A 22,861-nucleotide genomic window follows, 5' to 3' on the forward strand; every position below is an offset into this window, starting at 1 on the left:
TGTTGTTTTTTTTAACAAAATTTGCTGCTTGTGTTTTTAAAGTAGGAAGCCAGAGTAAGTGGACTTCAAGTGAGTTGCTGAGTCAAGAACGAAATCATAAAACAAATTAGTTGAAAGTGGGTTAAAATCAGACTTCTTCCTCAGGATAACTACATGTCCTGAGGAAGGAGACAGATTTGACACAAACATGACAAACCACCTTAAATTAATTTGTTTTATGATTCGTTTGTGAATTAGCAGGGCACACTTGAAGTCCACTTACTCTGGCTTTCAATTATATACAATTCTTTGGATGCTGAAGCAGCTGACAACTAAGCTAGTGGTTGTGTCACACAATCCTTACTGGGGTGCAGCTTTCAACTAAATCTCTAACCTTAATAACCAGATGAGACCCTATTGCGCTTGTATCTTTTTTTCAGTCTTTAAAGTGGCAGTTTGGATTAACTCTAGGTTGCTATGAAGAGTGGTCAGATGAATTGCAAAAAACTGTGAAGTCCCATGAAAATTAATTGAACCACAAAACCTCCATTTCCACTGAAGTTCAGACCTGACACAAAAAAGGAGATTTTTTTTTACCTCAGGAGAAAGCATTAAAGAGGAGTTGGCAGCTGATATAACTCGGGATTATGTTGATTGAATTATAAGGGCAGATTAGTAGCTTTAAAAGGGGTCTTAAAATCATTGTCTTCTGTTAACCATGGTTACATCAAAGGAAACACGTGCAGTCATCATTGCTTTGCATCAAATGGGTTTTACAGGCAAGGACATTGCTGTGCTGTTCTCCAGATATAATCGCTATTCAGTTTGTAAATTTTACAGTGCAAGTTTTGCATTGCTTCATCAGTTACGTGTATTGCTATTGTTAGACATATTGCTATGTGCCATCTGCTGGCCAATATTCTTTACTCATGATATCTGTCATTCTAATTTAGTATTCATATGGGTGTGTCTTCACTGCAGTTCATTGGTCATTTCCTTTCAGCAGCCATTTTCTTTTCATCATGCTCTGAGAAAAGTCAGTCATTTACTGGGCTTGTGAAAGCAATTTCTGACCAACACCACACAATAACAACCACCACAACAACATCATCAGCAAACTGCAACCTGTACCAGCGACTGTCGAAAGTCACTGCACTGTACCCACAAGTATTGTGCTGTATCCAGGTTGTAAATAAACCCAGATTTGAATTGTACCAACGCTGTGGTTCTACATTCAGGCCTGCGGACACTGAATATGAAATGGTCCTTGTCTGATCCTCATCTAGGTATACGGAGGTAAGAATTCTCGCACTCTCATATCAATCAGCAAAACCTCCATTCGCCTTATGTGGAGACAGAACAATTGCTGCTTGGAAGATTGCACCTAAATCAACCATTTATTGGATCATGAAAAAAATTAAAGGATAGGTTCAATTGCTTTGAAGGCGGCTTCAGTGAAACCACGAAAGTCTAGCAAGTGCCAGGATCTAGTCCTAAGGAGGATTCAACTATGGGATTTCTTCAACACCAGTGCAGATCTTGCTCAGGTATGGCCACAGGCTGGTGTCAGCATCTGCATGCCATAGTGAGGGGAAATCTTTTCTAGGATGAACTGGTGTCCAAAAGGGCAACAAAGAAGCCACTTCTCTCTGAGAAAAAACATCAAGGACAGACTAACATTCTGCAGGAACTGAAGAAAGAAGGGGCTGCATCCAATCCAGGTGAAAAGAGTAGAAAAGTCTTTATTCTACCATTAAGTCATACAACGTTTTGACCAAGCTGAAACTCTAAACCCTTCATCCAATTTTAATGTGGATACCCTCAAATGAAAGCTGAAAGTCTGAACTTCAACTGCATCTGAATTGTTTTGTATAAAATTCATTGTGGTAATGTCTAGAATCAAAATTAGAAAAATGTTGTCTCTGTCCAAATATATATGGACCTAACTGTATGTGGAAGTAGAAGAGGTTGAACTTGATGGCTTGACGGTAGTCATAGCTTGTGGGAAGACAAATCCCATACTACTTAGCCAACTTTCCCCAAAGAAAGATAAATATATTCCAGGGTAAAGGTCCAGGAGACAGCCTGATCCTGCAGTCATATCGATATCCATCTGTCCACTGGTTCTTGATAATCTACTAAATATATATTCGTAATATGAAGGGGACAGATGAAAAGTGTTAAGACTGCAGGGTCGTAATAGTGTACACGGTTATTCTAGAGAGACACAGGTCTGCAGGGCAGTTGTGGGAACAGGAAAAGGATATTTTTAACCACTAATACTAATGTGTTTTGGGCCTTAGGAGCCAAACAATTTTCTTAGTCTTTTTCATTCTCTCTTTCCAAAAGACTTTTTCTTCTAAACCGACAATCTGCAAGGACTTTGAAGAGTTGGGGAAGAAAGTAAAGGAACTGGATGCACAGGTAGTTTTTTCTTCTATCCTTCCAGTAGACGGGCATGGCACCAGGAGATGGAACAGGATCCTTGATGCAAACAACTGGCTAAGACGATGGTGCAGACAACAAGGATTTGGATTCCTGGACCACGGTGTGAATTACTGGTATGATGGACTCCTCGCCAGAGACGGACTACACCTCAACAAACCTGGGAAACACACATTCGCCAGAAGACTCGCTACACTCATCAGGAGGGCGTTAAACTAGAAGAAGAGGGGACGGGAAGAAAAACATTAGACTCGAACAAAGACGACCCAGGAAAACATACTCAGAAGGGAGGTAAGAACATTTCTAAAACAATCCACAGTGAGGAGATTGGAACAAAACAAAATCCTCTAAACTGCATGCTCGCAAACGCCAGAAGCCTGACAAACAAGATGGAAGAACTAGAAGCAGAAATATCTACAGGTAACTTTGACATAGTGGGAATAACCGAGACATGGTTAGATGAAAGCTATGACTGGGCAGTTAACTTACAGGGTTACAGTCTGTTTAGAAAGGATCGTAAAAATCGGAGAGGAGGAGGGGTTTGTCTCTATGTAAAGTCTTGTCTAAAGTCCACTTTAAGGGAGGATATTAGCGAAGGGAATGAGGATGTCGAGTCCATATGGGTTGAAATTCATGGAGGGAAAAATGGTAACAAAATTCTCATTGGGGTCTGTTACAAACCCCCAAATATAACAGAAAGCATGGAAAGTCTACTTCTAAAGCAGATAGATGAAGCTGCAACCCATAATGAGGTCCTGGTTATGGGGGACTTTAACTACCCGGATATTAACTGGGAAACAGAAACCTGTGAAACCCATAAAGGCAACAGGTTTCTGCTAATAACCAAGAAAAATTATCTTTCACAATTGGTGCAGAATCCAACCAGAGGAGCAGCACTTTTAGACCTAATACTATCTAATAGACCTGACAGAATAACAAATCTGCAGGTGGTTGGGCATTTAGGAAATAGCGACCACAATATTGTGCAGTTTCACCTGTCTTTCACTAGGGGGACTTGTCAGGGAGTCACAAAAACATTGAACTTTAGGAAGGCAAAGTTTGAACAGCTTAGAGATGCCCTTAATCTGGTAGACTGGGACAATATCCTCAGAAATGAGAATACAGATAATAAATGGGAAATGTTTAAGAACATCCTAAATAGGCAGTGTAAGCGGTTTATACCTTGTGGGAATAAAAGGACTAGAAATAGGAAAAACCCAATGTGGCTAAACAAAGAAGTAAGACAGGCAATTAACAGTAAAAAGAAAGCATTTGCACTACTAAAGCAGGATGGCACCATTGAAGCTCTAAAAAACTATAGGGAGAAAAATACTTTATCTAAAAAACTAATTAAAGCTGCCAAAAAGGAAACAGAGAAGCACATTGCTAAGGAGAGTAAAACTAATCCCAAACTGTTCTTCAACTATATCAATAGTAAAAGAATAAAAACTGAAAATGTAGGCCCCTTAAAAAATAGTGAGGAAAGAATGGTTGTAGATGACGAGGAAAAAGCTAACATATTAAACACCTTCTTCTCCACGGTATTCACGGTGGAAAATGAAATGCTAGGTGAAATCCCAAGAAACAATGAAAACCCTATATTAAGGGTCACCAATCTAACCCAAGAAGAGGTGCGAAACCGGCTAAATAAGATTAAAATAGATAAATCTCCGGGTCCGGATGGCATACACCCACGAGTACTAAGAGAACTAAGTAATGTAATAGATAAACCATTATTTCTTATTTTTAGTGACTCTATAGCGACAGGGTCTGTTCCGCAGGACTGGCGCATAGCAAATGTGGTGCCAATATTCAAAAAGGGCTCTAAAAGTGAACCTGGAAATTATAGGCCAGTAAGTCTAACCTCTATTGTTGGTAAAATATTTGAAGGGTTTCTGAGGGATGTTATTCTGGATTATCTCAATGAGAATAACTGTTTAACTCCATATCAGCATGGGTTTATGAGAAATCGCTCCTGTCAAACCAATCTAATCAGTTTTTATGAAGAGGTAAGCTATAGACTGGACCACGGTGAGTCATTGGACGTGGTATATCTCGATTTTTCCAAAGCGTTTGATACCGTGCCGCACAAGAGGTTGGTACACAAAATGAGAATGCTTGGTCTGGGGGAAAATGTGTGTAAATGGGTTAGTAACTGGCTTAGTGATAGAAAGCAGAGGGTGGTTATAAATGGTATAGTCTCTAACTGGGTCGCTGTGACCAGTGGGGTACCGCAAGGGTCAGTATTGGGACCTGTTCTCTTCAACATATTCATTAATGATCTGGTAGAAGGTTTACACAGTAAAATATCGATATTTGCAGATGATACAAAACTATGTAAAGCAGTTAATACAAGAGAAGATAGTATTCTGCTACAGATGGATCTGGATAAGTTGGAAACTTGGGCTGAAAGGTGGCAGATGAGGTTTAACAATGATAAATGTAAGGTTATACACATGGGAAGAAGGAATCAATGTCACCATTACACACTGAACGGGAAACCACTGGGTAAATCTGACAGGGAGAAGGACTTGGGGATCCTAGTTAATGATAAACTTACCTGGAGCAGCCAGTGCCAGGCAGCAGCTGCCAAGGCAAACAGGATCATGGGGTGCATTAAAAGAGGTCTGGATACACATGATGAGAGCATTATACTGCCTCTGTACAAATCCCTAGTTAGACCGCACATGGAGTACTGTGTCCAGTTTTGGGCACCGGTGCTCAGGAAGGATATAATGGAACTAGAGAGAGTACAAAGGAGGGCAACAAAATTAATAAAGGGGATGGGAGAACTACAATACCCAGATAGATTAGCGAAATTAGGATTATTTAGTCTAGAAAAAAGACGACTGAGGGGCGATCTAATAACCATGTATAAGTATATAAGGGGACAATACAAATATCTCGCTGAGGATCTGTTTATACCAAGGAAGGTGACGGGCACAAGGGGGCATTCTTTGCGTCTGGAGGAGAGAAGGTTTTTCCACCAACATAGAAGAGGATTCTTTACTGTTAGGGCAGTGAGAATCTGGAATTGCTTGCCTGAGGAGGTGGTTATGGCGAACTCAGTCGAGGGGTTCAAGAGAGGCCTGGATGTCTTCCTGGAGCAGAACAATATTGTATCATACAATTATTAGGTTCTGTAGAAGGACGTAGATCTGGGGATTTATTATGATGGAATATAGGCTGAACTGGATGGACAAATGTCTTTTTTCGGCCTTACTAACTATGTTACTATGTATGTTACTAAATTAAAGTTTATTAAGTTTGCTGGAGCCTTCGTCTACCGTAGTTATCGGCAGCCTAAGGATCTGCATTGGCACTGCGGGGCACAAGTAAGTCTAAGTTCACATTTGCGTTGTGCGCCGCAGCGTCGTCGCCGCAACGCACAACGCAAACAAAAACGCAGCAAAACGCATGCACATGCGGCCCCATGCGGCGCCAATATTAAAGATAGGGCCGCACGACGCATGCGTTTTTTAAAAGGTCGGCGCCGCACAAAAAATCCAACATGTTGCGTTTGCCGCGCCCAGACAGGTGCGCCCTAACGCCGCATGCGGCGTAAAACGCAACAACGCATGCACATGCGGCCCCATGCGGCGCCAATGTTAAAGATAGGGCCGCACGACGCATGCGTTTTGTTGCGGCGGCGACGCTGCGGCGCAAACCGCAAATGTGAACGTACCCTTAGCCCTTCCTGGTGCCAACTATTATCAATGCTGCAGTTGCCATCTAGATTGGCATCCGTTAAGGGAAGTAGAAATTCATTTTATTGTACCTCATCAGTGTCCTAATATCAATGTTCTGAAACATCACTATAAAAAAAAGCTGTGCCAAAAATACTATAATATGGGTGAAAAGCTTTTTGGACATTTACCCTTTTATTCCAATATAATATAGATAGAAAAATAAGCAGCACTCCTAATGACGTCAACACAGTCAAAGACTTATTAGCCCATGTGTCAAAATTTTGGTTCCAGCTTTCTCAAAAGAGAGGTTCTGTTATGGAACCGAAATACTGCCAGATGGGCTAATAAATAATAATAATGTATATCTCTGCTTTATAAATCTATTACTTATGTAATGCACTGACTAATGCCAGACAACCACACCACAGTAAATTAGGGAACCTTCTAGAAAACATGAATTGTATAGAAAGTTTACCAAAGAAATGCAAACTCACCGCTTCGTAGCACCAGTCCTTGAGAACATCAAGGTCGCCTCTTACAATTGCCTTGAAAAGAAAAAGTAAATTGATTTACACCCTTAGAACTCGTTTACGCAACCATATTATCAGTCCGACAAAACATCGGATCGCACTCATTAGTCTATGGGGACTTGTACATGTCTGATTTTTTTCTTCTGATAGACTGTCCGAGGAAAGAATTGCAGCAAGCCTGAGTTTCATCCGATATTCGGCTTGAACTTGGCCATTCAAGGTAAAGGGAACCTGTCACCCCCAAAATCGAAGGTGAGCTAAGCCCACCGGCATCAGCGGCTTATCTACAGCATTCTGAAATGCTGTAGATAAGCCCCCGATGTATCCTGAAAGAGAGGTTAGATTATACTCACCCAGGAGCGGTCCGGTGGGCGTCGCGGGTCCTCCCATCTTCATACGGTGACGTCCTCTTCCTTGCTTCTGTCGCGGCTCCTGTTAAGGCGTACTGATTTACCCTTTTGAGGGCAGCATAAAGTACTGCAATGCACAGGGCCTGGGCTTCTTGAACCTCTCGGCGCCTGCGCACTGCAGTACTTTGCTCTGCCCTCAACAGGGCAGAGAATTACACCTGTGCAGGAGCCGCGGGAGGAAGCAAAGAAGAGCACGTCATAATCCTATGAAGATGGGAGGCGCTGGGCCTCTCTGACCTTTCCCGGCGCCTGTGCACTGTAGTACTTTGCTCTGCCCTCAACAGGGCAAATCAGTACGACTGCGGAGGAGCCGCGACAGAAGCAAGGAAGGGGACGTCATCACATGAAGATGGAAGGTGCCGGACCCGCGACCCCCATCGGATCTGGACTGCACGGGACCGCCCCTGGTTGAGCAAAATCTAACTTGCTTTTCTTATCTTTCAGGTTACATCGGGGGCTTATCTACAGCATTACAGAATGCTGTAGATAAGCCCCTAATGGCGGTGGCCACAGCTTATATGCGAAAAATGAGGTGACAGATTCCCTTTAATGAGTAGGTGGAAAACATCGGACTGCACTCAGATGACATCTGAGAGTAGTCCGATTTTCAAAGATTGAGAGAAGGGAGAAGATGGAGACATTTTTCTACCATCTTCTCCACATCTGAGAAAACCGAATCCAACTCTGATCAAACAGGAGATGAAGTCAGAGTGCTGAGAAATGCGTAGAGAATAAAGTGCACTGTTCCTTACATGCCATGTATGTATACACGTATCTCTTATTACGCCAAGTTTCAGTGAAGCCTTTCCCCCAGAAAAGTATATTAATCTGATCATCTCTTCCTGCTCTATAGCAACCTGCCTGCGTATCAGATACCATTTTCAACCTGACAGACTCTCTAAGATTGGGATTGGTGAATGTGCACTAGGGATAGAACACGTGCTTTGGGGTTGGGACACGTGTAGGGCTATAGCCAGGACAGGTGCCATAGGCTAGTGAAAAAGGATTAGGTTTGGGGCTTAAGGTACCTTCACACTCAGCGACGCTGCAGCGATACCGACAACGATGTCGATCGCTGCAGCGTCGCTGTTTGGTCGCTGGAGAGCTGTCACACAGACAGTTCTCCAGCGACCAACGATCCCGAAGTCCCTGGGTAACCAGGGTAAACATCGGGTTACTAAGCGCAGGGCCGCACTTAGTAACCCGATGTTTACCCTGGTTACCAGCGTAAACGTAAAAAAAACAAACACTACATACTTACCTACCGCTGTCTGTCCCCGGCGCTGTGCTTCTCTGCACTCCTCCTGCACTAGCTGTGAGCACAGCGGCCGGAAAGCAGAGCGGTGACGTCACCGCTCTGCTTTCTGGCTGACCGACGCTCACAGCCAGTGCAGGAGGAGTGCAGAGAAGCAGAGCGCCGGGGACAGACAGCGGTAGGTAAGTATGTAGTTTTTTTTTTTTTTACTTTTACGCTGGTAACCAGGGTAAACATCGGGTTACTAAGCGCGGCCCTGCGCTTAGTAACCCGATGTTTACCCTGGTTACCAGTGAAGACATCGCTGGATCTGTGTCACACACGCCGATCCAGCGATGTCAGCGGGAGATCCAGCGACGAAATAAAGTTCTGGACTTTCCTCAGCGACCAACGATCTCCCAGCAGGGGCCTGATCGTTGGTCGCTGTCACACAGAACGATTTCCTTAACGATATCGTTGCTACGTCTCAAAAAGCAACGATATCGTTAACTATATCGTTGTGTGAGAAGGTACCTTAAGACTTCATAATTAGGGTCAGATAATGTGCATAAGTGTTGGTAAATATTCAAATTAGAGTTCTTTTGGTCAAGGTACATTACGGTTAAGACTGGGAAGAGTGGATAAGAAAAAGTGTTGGAACATGTGTATTAAGGTTTGGGTTAAGACACATGCATTATACATAAGACATGCACTTAGACGAGGAGTGTGCCATAGGGTTAGGGTTGTGAAGATGCCTTTGGGTTACAAAATCAGTTTTAAGGTTAGGGTTGGGAAATATCCATTAGGGCTAGGATAAGCATTAGGGTTAGGTTTGGAAAAAGTGGGTTAATGTTGGGAAATATTCAAATTAGTGTTTGGACATGTGAAGTAAGGTTAGACTTGGGAAAAATATATTAATAGAATATTAATGTTTGGTTTACAGTATGTGCCTTAGGGTTACGACTGCATTACAGTTATGGTTGAGAAACACGTACAGTTGGTGCAGAAAGTATTCAGGCCCCTTTAAATTTTTTCACTCTTTCATTGCAGCCATTTGGTAAACTTAAAAAAGTTCATTTTTTCTCATTAATGTACACTCTGCACCCCATCTTGACTGAACAAAAACAGAAATGTAGAAATTTTTGAAAATTTATTAAAAAAGAAAAACTGAAATATCACATGGTCATAAGTATTCAGACCCTTTGTTCAGTATGGAGTAGAAGCACACTTTTGAGCTAGTACAGCCTTTCTTTTGAATGATGCAACACATTTTTCACACATTGGATTTGGGGACCCTCTGCCATTCTTCCTTGCAGATCCTCTACAGTTCCATCAGGTTGGATGGTGAACATTGGTGGACAGCCATTTTCAGGTCTCTCCAGAGATGCTCAACTGGGTTTAAGTCAGGGCTCTGGTTGGCCCAGTCAAGAATGGTCACAGTTCTGAAGCCACTGCTTTGTTATTTTAGCTGTGTGCTTAGGGTAATAATCTTGTTGGAAGGTGAACCTTCGGCCAAGTCTGAGGTCCAGAGCACTCTGGAAGAGGCTTTCATCCAGGATATCTCTGTACTTGGCCGCATTCATGTTTCCTTCAATGATAACCAGTCGTTCTGCCTCTGCAGCTGAAAACCACCCCCATAGCATGATACTGCCACCACCATGTTTCAATGTTGGGATTGTATTGGGAACGTGATCAGCAGTGCCTGGTTTTCTCCACACATAAAGCTGAGAATTATCCACAAAAAGGTCTATCTTGTCTCATCAGACCAGAGAATCGTATTTCTCATAGTCTGGGAGTCCTTCATATGTTTTTCAGCAAACTACGCAGGCTTTCATATGTCTTGCACTGAGGAGAGGCTTCTGCCAAAAAGGCCCAACTGGTGGAGGAATGCAGTGATATACCCAGAAAAACAAGGAGTACTCAGTCCAAATTTTGTAAAAACGTATATAATACTTTATTCCATCAATAATAAATTAATACACATATAACAACACTTAACACATAAAGGGTTAGGGTAGTCACAGGTTCACCGGCAAGAAAATAAATATCAAAGCATAAAGTGCATAGTGCCCAAAGTTTTAATGGGAAGCCTTCCCCAGTGACATGTATCAGCTAGCATCAGGAATTACTGCATAATTGCAGCAAAGTAATATATAGCAGAGTTATAGTACTCATTTAGGGAGCTTACCCATCATATAGTAAGGAGCCGGGCCCGTGTCACGCCGCCACCGACGCGCGTTTCGCTGCTCTTTTTCAAGGTGCGTTCACCGTGTAACACCATTCTAAAAACAGCACCTCTCAAGGTGCTCAAAACCACATTCAAGAAGTTTATTAACCCTTCAGGTGTTTCACAGGAATCTTTGGAATGTTTAAATAAAAATGAACATTTAACTTTTTTTCACACAAAATTTACTTCAGCTCCAATTTGTTTTATTTTACCAAGGGTAACAAGAGAAAATGGACCCCAAAAGTTGTTGTACAATTTGTCCTAAGTACGCCGATACCCCATAAGTGGGGGTAAACCACTGTTTGGGCGCATGGCAGAGCTCGGAAGGGAAGGAGCGCCGTTTGACTTTTCAATGCAAAATTGAATGGAATCGAGATGGGACGCCATGTTGCGTTTGTATAGAGCCACTGATGTGCCTAAACATTGAAACCCCTCAAACACACATTTTTGGAAAGTAGACCCCCTAAGGAACTTATCAAGATGTGTTGTGAGAGCTTTGAACCCTCAAGTGTTTCACTACAGTTTATAACGCAGAGCCGTGAAAATAAAAAATAATTTTTTTTCCACAAAAATTATTTTTTTAGCCCCCAGTTTTGTATTTTCCCAAGGGTAACAGGAGAAATTGGACCCCAAAAGTTGTTGTCCAATTTGTCCTAAGTATGCTGATACCCCATATGTTGGGGTAAACCCCTGTTAGGGCGCACGGGAGAGCAGGGAAGGGAAGGAGCACTGTTTTACTTTTAAACGCAGAATTGGCTGGAATTGAGATCGGACGCCATGTTGCGTTTGGAGAGCCCCTGATGTGCCTAAACAGTGGAAACCCCCAATTATAACTGAAACCCTAGCCCCAACCCTAACGGGAAAATGGAAATAAATACATTTTTTTAATTTTATTATTTTTCCCTAACTAAGGGGGTGATGAAGGGGGTTTGATTTACTATTTATAGCGGGTTTTTTAGCGGATTTTTATGATTGGCAGCCGTCACACACTAAAAGACGCTTTTTATTGCAAAAAATAGTTTTTGCGTCTCCACATTTTGAGAGCTATAATTTTTCCATATTTTGGTCCACAGAGTCATGTGTGGTCTTGCTTTTTGCGGGACGAGTTGACGTTTTCATTGGTAACATTTTCGGGCACGTGACATTTTTTTATCGCTTTTTATTCCGATTTTTGTGAGGCAGAATGAACAAAAACCAGCTATTCATGAATTTTTATTTATTTTATTTTTTTTTGGGGGGGGGGGGGGAGGGAGGGCGTTTATACCGTTCCACGTTTGGTAAAATTGATAAAGCAGTTTTATTCTTCGGGTCAGTACGATTACAGCGATACCTCATTAATATCCTTTCTTTATGTTTTGGTGCTTTTATGCGATACAAAAACAATTTTTTCTATAAAATAGTTTTTATCGCTTTATTCTGAGGACTATAACTTTTTATTTTTTCGCTGATGAAGCTCGTTTTTTACGGGACAAGAGGTTTTCAGCGGTACCATGGTTATTTATATCCGTCCTTTTGATTGCGTGTTATTCCACTTTTTGTTCGGCGGTATGATAATAAAGCTTTGGTTTTTGCCTCTTTTTTTTTTTTTTTTACCGCGTTCACTGAAGGGGTCAACTAGCGGGACAGTTTTATAGGTGGGGTCGTTACGGAAGCGGAGATACTAAATATGTATACTTTTATTGTTTTTATTATTATTATTATTTAGATAAAGAAGTGTATTTATGGGAACAATACATATTTTTATTTATTTAGGATTTTTTTTTCTTACACATGTGAATATATATATATTTTTTTACTTTATAACATTGCTAAAGGGGGAGACATAATGTTATAGTGTCAGATCGCTGATCTGACACTTAGAGCACTGTGTCAGATCAGCGATCTGACATGCAGGGCTGCAGGCTTACCAGCGCTTGCTCTGAGCAGGCGCTGGTAAGCCACCTCCCGGCAGGACCCGGATGTAGCTCTGCGGTCATTTTGGATCCGGGGCCTGCAGGGAGAAGACGCTCGGTACAAGGAGAGCACATAGCCTTGTACCGAGGGTCTCAGGGAAGTACGCAGGGAGCCCCCTCCCTGCGCGATGCTTCCCTATGCCCCCGGAACTCTGCGATCATGTTTGATCGCAGTGTTCCGGGGGGGTAATGGGCCGGGAGCGGTCCGTGACCGCTCCTGGCACATAGTGCCGAATGTCAGCTGCGATAGTCGGAGGACACCCGGCCGCGCTCCCCCCGTGAGCGTGGCCAATCACATATGACGTACTATACCGTCACTGGGAATTAAGTCCCAGGTCACCTCGACGGGATAGTACGTCATATGGGATTAAAGGGAACCTGTCACCCCCCTCAGGCGTTTTCTAACTAAAAGAGCCACCTTGTGCAGCACAAATGCTGCATTCTGACAAGGTGGCTCTTTAGTTATAATGCCTGCACACGCTGAAATAATCACTTATAATATGTGCCCCCTCTTACCCTGAAATCGCCAGGGAGGCAGGTCTTTCCTTGCTAATCAGACACAGCACAGCTGTCACTCCGGGTCTGTGCGCGCCGGGCGCCGCCTCCTCAGCGCTGTTTTCAAATGAGCCGGCGCCTGCGCTCTTTTCTCATGCCTTGGGCATGTGCAGTGAGCGCTGCCCGTCCTCGGTCCTCATTTGCAGTCTAGCTAACTGCGCCTGTGCGGCCGCCCTGCCAGGCCATCCCGCCCCGCAGTGTCTTCTGATTTATTCTCACTGCCGGGCTGAGATTCCTGGGCATGCTCTGCAGCCCTCAGACAGGGTAGCACAGAACACCTGGCAAAGCTACCTTAAAAGGAACCTATTAGCACAGAATGACTGCTCAAACCAAATACAGGCGATCGGTGAACCATTGCATGGCCATACCCAGCTACCTGTTCTCCATCTATCGCTCAACTTCTGAGGCTCTATAAAGCCAATGCTGTCAAAGAACACAGGATCCAGCACTCATAATAGATAATGTGACAGCTACCTCTCTCTTCGCAATGAACACACGCTCATTACAAGCTTCAGAACAAAAAATGGGGTGCGAGTCAGTCTATTGCTGCTAATAACCATGTTCAGTTTCTGAAACAGGAATAGCCTCAGTAGCAAGTAGGAATATTGCAGTAGAATTGCCAAAAATGAATTAAAAAAAATACATTTAACACAAAAACCTGATAAGTCATCTGAGGACAGATTCCCTGCCTATCCTTGGGGCTCCCCGCTGATTGCCGAAAACACTGCTCTGAAGTGCGTACACCATTCTCACCAGTGTATGGATCCATAGACTTACTGAGCCTGTCTGCACAATGCTTACAAGAGCAGAGCAGTGTTTTTAACAAACTGTCAGGGAACCCATACCGCACCCATCGGCAGCCTTTCGCAGTGCCTATTACATGCAACATAGAAGAGTCTTGTACGCCACTAAATAATCAACTCATCTTACCTCTAGGATGTTTGGGATTATATCCTTCTCACACATTTTCAGAAAAGCATCCTTATCAAAACTTGGATCAACCTTTACAATTTCTGTTAAAACCTCTGACATTTCAGTTTTGGAAAACATTCCCCCTAAAAAATGGATAATAGCATAAGTATTACATTATTTTACACGGAATACAAAAAAAATACTTACCGTATATATGCCTAAAAATATAATATACGCATTACTAATAACTATACATAGAGAGATGTACAGTGTCACAAAACTCTGATTAGGTCTATGGATGAAAGAACTGGGAACTCATGGTTAGGGCACCTTTTGTACATCTAAGGTAACGTTCACACTAGCGTTATGCTAGTTTGCGTCGGGTTTGCGTCGGGCGACGCAGCAGCGACGCATGCGTCATGCGCCCCTATATTTAACATGGGGGACGCATGCGTTTTTGTTTGTTGCGTTGTGCGACGTATGCGTCTTTTTTGCCGCAAGCGGACCAAGAAAACGCAACAAGTTGCATTTTTCTTGCGTCCGAATCTTGGCAAAAAACGACGCATGCGTCGCAAAACGCAGCGTTTTTGCGTGCGTTTTTGCGTGCGTCGCGCGTTGCGTCGCCGACGCAGCGGCGCATAACGCTAGTGTGAACGTAGCCTAAGGTTATATTCACACAGTCTTTTTCCAGTGGTCAAAAATTCTGTTTTCAAGCAGACACTTCAGGAATTGCTACTTTTCTCTGGAATTTTAGAAACCTGAAGCTTCTTTTGCAAGTGTCTTTTTGGTACTTTCCAAAGCGCTTATTTTGCCGCGTTCTACTGGATAATTTTTTTTTTACATCCATACAGAAATATCAAAGATCTATCTGTAAAAAAAAAATAATAATAATAATATTCTTAACCCCTTTACCCCCAAGGGTGGTTTGCACGTTAATGACCGGGCCAATTTTTACAATTCTGACCACTGTCCCTTTATGAGGTTATAACTCTGGAACGCTTCAACGGATCCCAGTGATTCTGACTGGTTTTCTCGTGACATATTGTACTTCATGATAGTGGTAAAAATTCTTTGATAGTACCTGCGTTTATTTGTGAAAAAAACGGAAATTTGGCGAAAATTATGAAAATTTCGCAATTTTCCAACTTTGAATTTTTATGCAATTAAATCACAGAGATATGTCACGCAAAATACTTAATAAGTAACATTTCCCACATGTCTACTTTACATCAGCACAATTTTGGAACCCAAATTTTTTTTTGTTAGGGAGTTATAAGGGTTAAAAGTTGACCAGCAATTTCTCGTTTTTACAACACCATTTTTTTTTTTTTTTAGGGACCACATCTCATTTGAAGTCATTTTGAGGGGTCTATATGATAGAAAATACCCAAATGTGACACCATTCTAGAAGCTGCACCGCTCAAGGTGCTCAAAACCACATTCAAGAAGTTTATTAACCCTTCTGGTGCTTCACAGGAATTTTTGGAATGTTTAAATAAAAATGAACATTTAACTTTTTTTCACAAAAAATTTACTTCAGCTCCAATTTGTTTTATTTTACCAAGGGTAAAAGTAGAAATTGGACCCCAAAAGTTGTTGTACAATTTGTCCTGAGTACGTTGATACCCCATATGTGGGGGTAAACCACTGTTTGGGCGCGTGGGAGAGCTCAGAAGGGAAGGAGCGCCGTTTGACTTTTCAATGCAAAATTGACTGGAATTGAGATGGGACGCCATGTTGCGTTTGGAGCGCCCCTGAAGTGCCTAAACATTGAAACCCCCCACAAGTGACACCATTTTGGAAAGTAGACCCCCTAAGGAACTTATCTAGAGGTGTGGTGAGCACATTGACCCACCAAGTGCTTCACAGAAGTTTATAATGCAGAACCGTAAAAATAAAAAATCATTATTTCACAAAAATTATCTTTTCTCCCCCAATTTCTTATTTTCCCAAGGGTAAGAGAAGAAATTGGACACCAAAATTTGTTGCCCAATTTGTCCTGAGTGCGATGATACACCATATGTGGGGGGAACCACTGTTTGGGCGCATGGGAGGGCTCGGAAGAGAAGGAGCGCCATTTTGAATGCAGACTTAGATGGAATGGTCTGCAGGTGTCACATTGCGTTTGCAGAGTTTGCAGTATAAACCCCCCACAAGTGGCACCATTTTGGAAAGTAGACCCCCTAAGGAACTTATCTAGATGTGTTGTGAGAGCTTTGAACCATCAAGTGTTTCACTACAGTTTGTAACGCAGAGCCGTGAAAATAAAAAAATAAAAAAACTTTCCCCCAAAAATTATTTTTTAGCCCCCAGTTTTGTATTTTCCCGGGGGTAAGAGGAGAAATTCGACCCCAAAAGTTGTTGTCTTATTTGTTCTGAGTACGCTGATACTGCATATGTTGGGGTAAACCCCTGTTTGGGTGCACGAGAGAGCTCAGAAGGGAAGGAGCACTGTTTCAACGCAGAATTGGCTGGAATTGAGATCGGACGCCATGTCGCGTTTGGAGAGCCCCTGATGTGCCTAAACAGTGGAAACCCCCCAATTATAACTGAAACCCTGATCCAAAACACACCCCTAACCCTAATCCCAACAGTAACCCTAACCTCACCCCTAACCCTAATCCCAACCCTATTCCAAACTGTAAATGTAATCTAAACCCTAACCGTAACTTTAGCCCCAACCCTAACCCTAGCCCTAAACCTAGCCCTAACCGGAAAATGGAAATAAGCACATTTTTTTAATTTTTCCCTAACTAAGGGGGTGATGAAGGGGGGTTTGATTTACTTTTATAGCGGGTTTTATAGCGGATTTTTATGAATATTTTTTGCGTTACCACATTTTGAGAGTTATAATTTTTCCACATTTTGGTCCACAGAGTCATGTGAGGTCTTGTTTTTTGCGGGACGAGTTGACGTTTTTATTGGTAACATTTTCGGGCACGTGACATTTTTTGATCGCTTTTTATTCCGATTTTTGTGAGGCAGAATGACCAAAAACCAGCTATTCATGAATTTCTTTTGGGGGAGGCGTTTATACCGTTCCGCGTTTGGTAAAATTGATAAAGCAGTTTTATTCTTCGGGTCAGTCCGATTACAGCGATACCTCATTTATATCATTTTTTTATGTTTTGGCGCTTTTATACGATAAAAACTATTTTATAGAAAAAATAATTATTTTTGCATCGCTTTATTCTCAGGACTATAACTTTTTTATTTTTCGCTGATGATGCTGTATGGCGGCTCGTTTTTTGCTGGACAAGATGACGCTTTCAGCGGTACCATGGTTATTTATATCTGTCTTTTTGATCGCGTGTTATTCCACTTTTTGTTCGGCGGTATGATAATAAAGCGTTGTTTTTTTGCCTCTTTTTTTTCTTACGGTGTTTACTGAAGGGGTTAACTAGTGGGCCAGTTTTATAGGTCGGGCCGTTACGGACACGGCGATACTAAATATGTGTACTTTTATTGTTTTGTTTTTTTTATTTAGATAAAGAAATGTATTTATGGGAATAATATTTTTTTTTTTCATTATCTAGGATTTTTTTACACATTTGGAAAACATTTTTTTTAGTTTTTTACTTTGTCCCATGGGGGGACATCACAGATCGGTGATCTGACAGTTTGCACAGCACTCTGTCAGATCACCGATCTGTCTCAGAGCAGGCTCTGTGAAGCCACCTCCCTCCCTGCAGGACCCGGATGCTGCGGCCATCTTGGATCCGGGCCTGGAGCAGGGAGGGAGGTACGGAGACCCTCGTAGCAACGCGATCACATCGCGTTGCTGCGGGGGGCTCAGGGAAGCCCGCAGGGAGCCCCCTCCCTGCGCGATGCTTCCCTGTACCGCCGGCACATCGCGATCATGTTTGATCGCGGTGTGCCGGGGGTTAATGTGCCGGGAGCGGTCCGAGACCGCTCCTGGCACATATTGCCGGATGTCAGCTGCGGCCGATCGCATGACGTACTATCCCGTCGGTGATCATAGGGTCCCACCCCACCTCGACGGGATAGTACGTCTGATGTCAGAAAGGGGTTAAAGGGAAGGTGCCACCAGTTTTCTTGTAGTTTGTTTTTTTGTGAAATTAAGCTTAAAATAGTAAATAAAATGTATTAATGCAATGTTTGCAAACATTTCTATATGAAAAATATTATATATTTTCTTACAAATATATATATTTACCACTAGGGGGAGCATTTTCTGTTTTAGACTTCAAGCAGCTATAGTGAGACTTATCAGCTTTACTGTTACCTGGAAAATTGGGGCAGAAACTGCTGACATCACCATTTCCCTCCCCTTTTGGGTGGTCTAATATTCCTGGGGCAGAATGAAGAGCAGCATCCCAGGGCAGAGCCATTTTGTGTGTGACTGCCCTGTGACCTGCTATCACCAGCAGCTACTGCATCAGAAGCACAGCTTGTTTACAGAGGAGCAGAACACAGTTGGCTCAGCAGCATGGTGGACTGGAGGAAGAGTGAAGACATGTGGTGTGTATGGAGCAGCATTATCTGAGCTGAGCTGTCTGTGACTCATCCATCAGTAAGATAAGAAGGAGGAGATCCAGGTCTGCAGTGAATGGTCAGGCATTGTGGAGGGAGGGGAAGAGATACATTGGTGTGGCTGAGGGTATGTGCACACGTCAGGATTTCTTGCAGAAATTTTCCTGACAAAAACAGGACATTTCTGCCAGAAATCCGCATGCATTTTTACCGCGATTTTGACGCGTTTTTGACACGTTTTTTCCCAAATGCATAGAATTGCGGGACAAAAAAAAGAAAATCCGCAAAAATAACGAACATGCTCATTTTTTTACCGCGATGCATTTTTTTCACGGAAAAAAACACACTCATGTGCACAAAACGTGCAGAATGCATTCTAAATGATATTAAAAACGCATACATAATGCATTCTGAGTTTTTATAGCATTTTTAGCGCGAAAAAACCTGAACGTGTGCACATGGCCTGAGAGAGACTGATGGGAGAGCGAGACATGTAGAATGATGAGACACATATGGAGCATGATGAGGAGAGAGATATACTTGGAACAGCAGGGGTGAGACACATGGAGCGTGATGGGGAGAGATACACATGGAACAGCAGGGGTGAGACACATGGAGCGTGATGGGGAGAGATACACATGGAACAGCAGGGGTGAGACACATGAAGCGTGATGGGGAGAGATACACATGGAACAGCAGGGGTGAGACACATGGAGCGTGATGGGGAGAGATACACATGGAACAGCAGGGGTGAGACACATGGAGCGTGATGGGGAGAGATACACATGGAACAGCAGGGGTGAGACACATGGAGCGTGATGGGGAGAGATACACATGGAACAGCAGGGGTGAGACACATGGAGCGTGATGGGGAGAGATACACATGGAACAGCAGGGGTGAGACACATGAAGCGTGATGGGGAGAGAGATACACATGGAACAGCAGGGGTGAGACACATGGAGCGTGATGGGGAGAGATACACATGGAACAGCAGGGGTGAGACACATGGAGCGTGATGGGGAGAGATACACAGGGAACAGCAGGGGTGAGACACATGGAGCGTGATGGGGAGAGATACACATGGAACAGCAGGGGTGAGACACATGGAGCGTGATGGGGAGAGATACACATGGAACAGCAGGGGTGAGACACATGGAGCGTGATGGGGAGAGATACACATGGAACAGCAGGGGTGAGACACATGGAGCGTGATGGGGAGAGATACACATGGAACAGCAGGGGTGAGACACATGGAGCGTGATGGGGAGAGAGATACACATGGAACAGCAGGGGTGAGACACATGGAGCGTGATGGGGAGAGATACACATGGAACAGCAGGGGTGAGACACATGGAGCGTGATGGGGAGAGATACACAGGGAACAGCAGGGGTGAGACACATGGAGCGTGATGGGGAGATACACATGGAACAGCAGGGGTGAGACACGAAGCGTGATGGGGAGAGAAATACACATGGAACAGCAGGGGTGAGACACATGGAGCGTGATGGGGAGAGATACACATGGAACAGCAGGGGTGAGACACATGGAGCGTGATGGGGAGAGATACACATGGAACAGCAGGGGTGAGACACATGGAGCGTGATGGGGAGAGAGATACACATGGAACAGCAGGGGTGAGACACATGGAGCGTGATGGAGAGACATACACATGGAACAGCAGGGGTGAGACACATGGAGCGTGATAGGGAGAGATACACATGGAACAGCAGGGGTGAGACACATGGAGCGTGATGGAGAGAGATACACATGGAACAGCAGGGGTGAGACACATGGAGCGTGATAGGGAGAGATACACATGGAACAGCAGGGGTGAGACACATGGAGCGTGATGGAGAGAGATACACATGGAACAGCAGGGGTGAGACACATGGAGCGTGATAGGGAGAGATACACATGGAACAGCAGGGGTGAGACATGGAGCGTGATGGGGAGAGATACACATGGAACAGCAGGGGTGAGACACATGAAGCGTGATGGGGAGAGATACACATGGAACAGCAGGGGTGAGACACATGAAGCGTGATGGGGAGAGATACACATGGAACAGCAGGGGTGAGACACATGGAGCGTTATGGGGAGAGAGATACACATGGAACAGCAGGGGTGAGACACATGAAGCGTGATGGGGAGAGATACACATGGAACAGCAGGGGTGAGACACATGGAGCGTGATGGAAAGATACACATGGAACAGCAGGGGTGAGACACATGGAGCGTGATGGGGAGAGATACACATGGAACAGCAGGGGTGAGACACATGGAGCGTGATGGGGAGAGATACACATGGAACAGCAGGGGTGAGACACATGGAGCGTGATGGGGAGAGAGATACACATGGAACAGCAGGGGTGAGACACATGGAGCGTGATGGGGAGAGATACACATGGAACAGCAGGGGTGAGACACGGAGCGTGATGGGGAGAGAGATACACATGGAACAGCAGGGGTGAGACACATGAAGCGTGATGGGGAGAGATACACATGGAATAGCAGGGGTGAGACACGGAGCGTGATGGGGAGAGAGATACACATGGAACAGCAGGGGTGAGACACATGAAGCGTGATGGGGAGAGATACATGGAACAGCACGGGTGAGACACATGGAGCGTGATGGGGAGAGATACACATGGAATAGCAGGGGTGAGACACATGGAGCGTGATGGGGAGAGAGATACACATGGAACAGCAGGGGTGAGACACGGAGCGTGATGGGGAGAGAGATACACATGGAACAGCAGGGGTGAGACACATGGAGCGTGATGGAGAGAGACACATGGAACAGCAGGGGTGAGAAATGGAGCGTGATGGGGAGAGAGATACACATGGAACAGCAGGGGTGAGATATGGAGCGTGATGGGGAGAGATACACATGGAACAGCAGGGGTGAGACACATGGAGCGTGATGGGGAGAGAGATACACATGGAACAGCAGGGGTGAGACACATGAAGCGTGATGGGGAGAGATACACATGGAACAGCAGGGGTGAGACACATGGAGCGTGATGGAGAGAGATACACATGGAATAGCAGGGGTGAGACACATGGAGCGTGATGGGGAGAGAGATACACATGGAACAGCAGGGGTGAGACACGGAGCGTGATGGGGAGAGAGATACACATGGAACAGCAGGGGTGAGACATGGAGCGTGATGGAGAGAGACACATGGAACAGCAGGGGTGAGAAATGGAGCGTGATGGGGAGAGACACATGGAATAGCAGGGATGAGACACATGGAGCGTGATGGGGAGAGATACACATGGAACAGCACGGGTGAGACACATGGAGCGTGATGGGGAGAGAGATACACATGGAATAGCAGGGGTGAGACATATGGAGCGTGATGGGGAGAGATACACATGGAACAGCAGGGGTGAGACACACGGAACGTGATGGGGAGAGATACACATGGAACAGCACAGGTGAGACACATGGAGCGTGATGGGGAGAGAGATACACATGGAACAGCAGGGGTGAGATATGGAGCGTGATGGGGAAAGATACACATGGAACAGCAGGGGTGAGACACATGAAGCGTGATGGGGAGAGATACACATGGAACAGCAGGGGTGAGACACATGGAGCGTGATGGGGAGAGAGATACACATGGAACAGCAGGGGTGAGACACATGGAGCGTGATGGGGAGAGAGATACACATGGAAAAGCAGGGGTGAGACACATGGAGCGTGATGGGGAAAGATACACATGGAACAGCAGGGGTGAGACACATGGAGCGTGATGGGGAGAGATACACATGGAATAGCAGGGGTGAGAAATGGAGCGTGATGGGGAGAGAGATACACACGGAATAGCAGGGGTGAGAGATACACATGGAACAGCAGGGGTGAGACATGGAGCGTGATGGGGAGAGATACACATGGAATAGCAGAGGTGAGACACTTGGAGCATGATGGGGAGAGATACACATGGAACAGCAGGGGTGAGACACTTGGATGATTTTGATGCTTTTCTGCAGCGTTTTTGGATGTGCGGAATTGCATCAAATCTGCAGTGTAGTGCACAACCAATGTTAGTCAATGGGTAATTGAGAATTGTTGTGCACATGCTGTGGAAAAATATGTGCGGATTTGCAGGGTTTTATTTTCCGCAGCATGTCAATTCTTTTTGCGGATCTGCATCGTTTCTGCACCCATTGACTACCATTGAGTTAGGCAAATCCGCAGCAAAACTGCAGGTGTAAAAATCTGTGTGTAGGCGGAGACTGTGTGAGCTGTGAATATGTGCGTGTCTGTGTGCGGGTGTCCGTGTGTAACTGCGTATATGTGTGTGTGCAGGAACAGGGAGTATACTGCTGGTATTTTTTTTTTTTTTTTTTTCCAGGAGATTGAGAGCGTTGCATGGTTAGCTGACTAATAAACATGAGAAACTGTGTAGTGTTTTATTTTATTAAA

At 44.3% G+C, this 22,861-nt stretch overlaps 1 protein-coding gene across 1 annotated transcript in view; it reads right to left on the bottom strand.

Annotated features, from left to right (window-relative positions):
* TIMM44 (translocase of inner mitochondrial membrane 44) overlaps positions 1-22,861 on the bottom strand; it is a 148,807-nt gene that overhangs the window by 11,157 nt on the left and 114,789 nt on the right. The window contains exons 9-10 of the mRNA XM_069741305.1: positions 13,952-14,076; positions 6,608-6,658 (exon numbers count right to left, since the gene is read on the bottom strand). Coding sequence (XP_069597406.1) covers positions 6,608-6,658; positions 13,952-14,076 — 176 coding nt within the window. The remainder of the gene's footprint in view (positions 1-6,607; positions 6,659-13,951; positions 14,077-22,861) is intronic.

The sequence above is a fragment of the Ranitomeya imitator genome, chromosome 1, assembly GCF_032444005.1.
Source record: "Ranitomeya imitator isolate aRanImi1 chromosome 1, aRanImi1.pri, whole genome shotgun sequence".
Classification (NCBI taxonomy): Eukaryota; Metazoa; Chordata; class Amphibia; order Anura; family Dendrobatidae; genus Ranitomeya; species Ranitomeya imitator.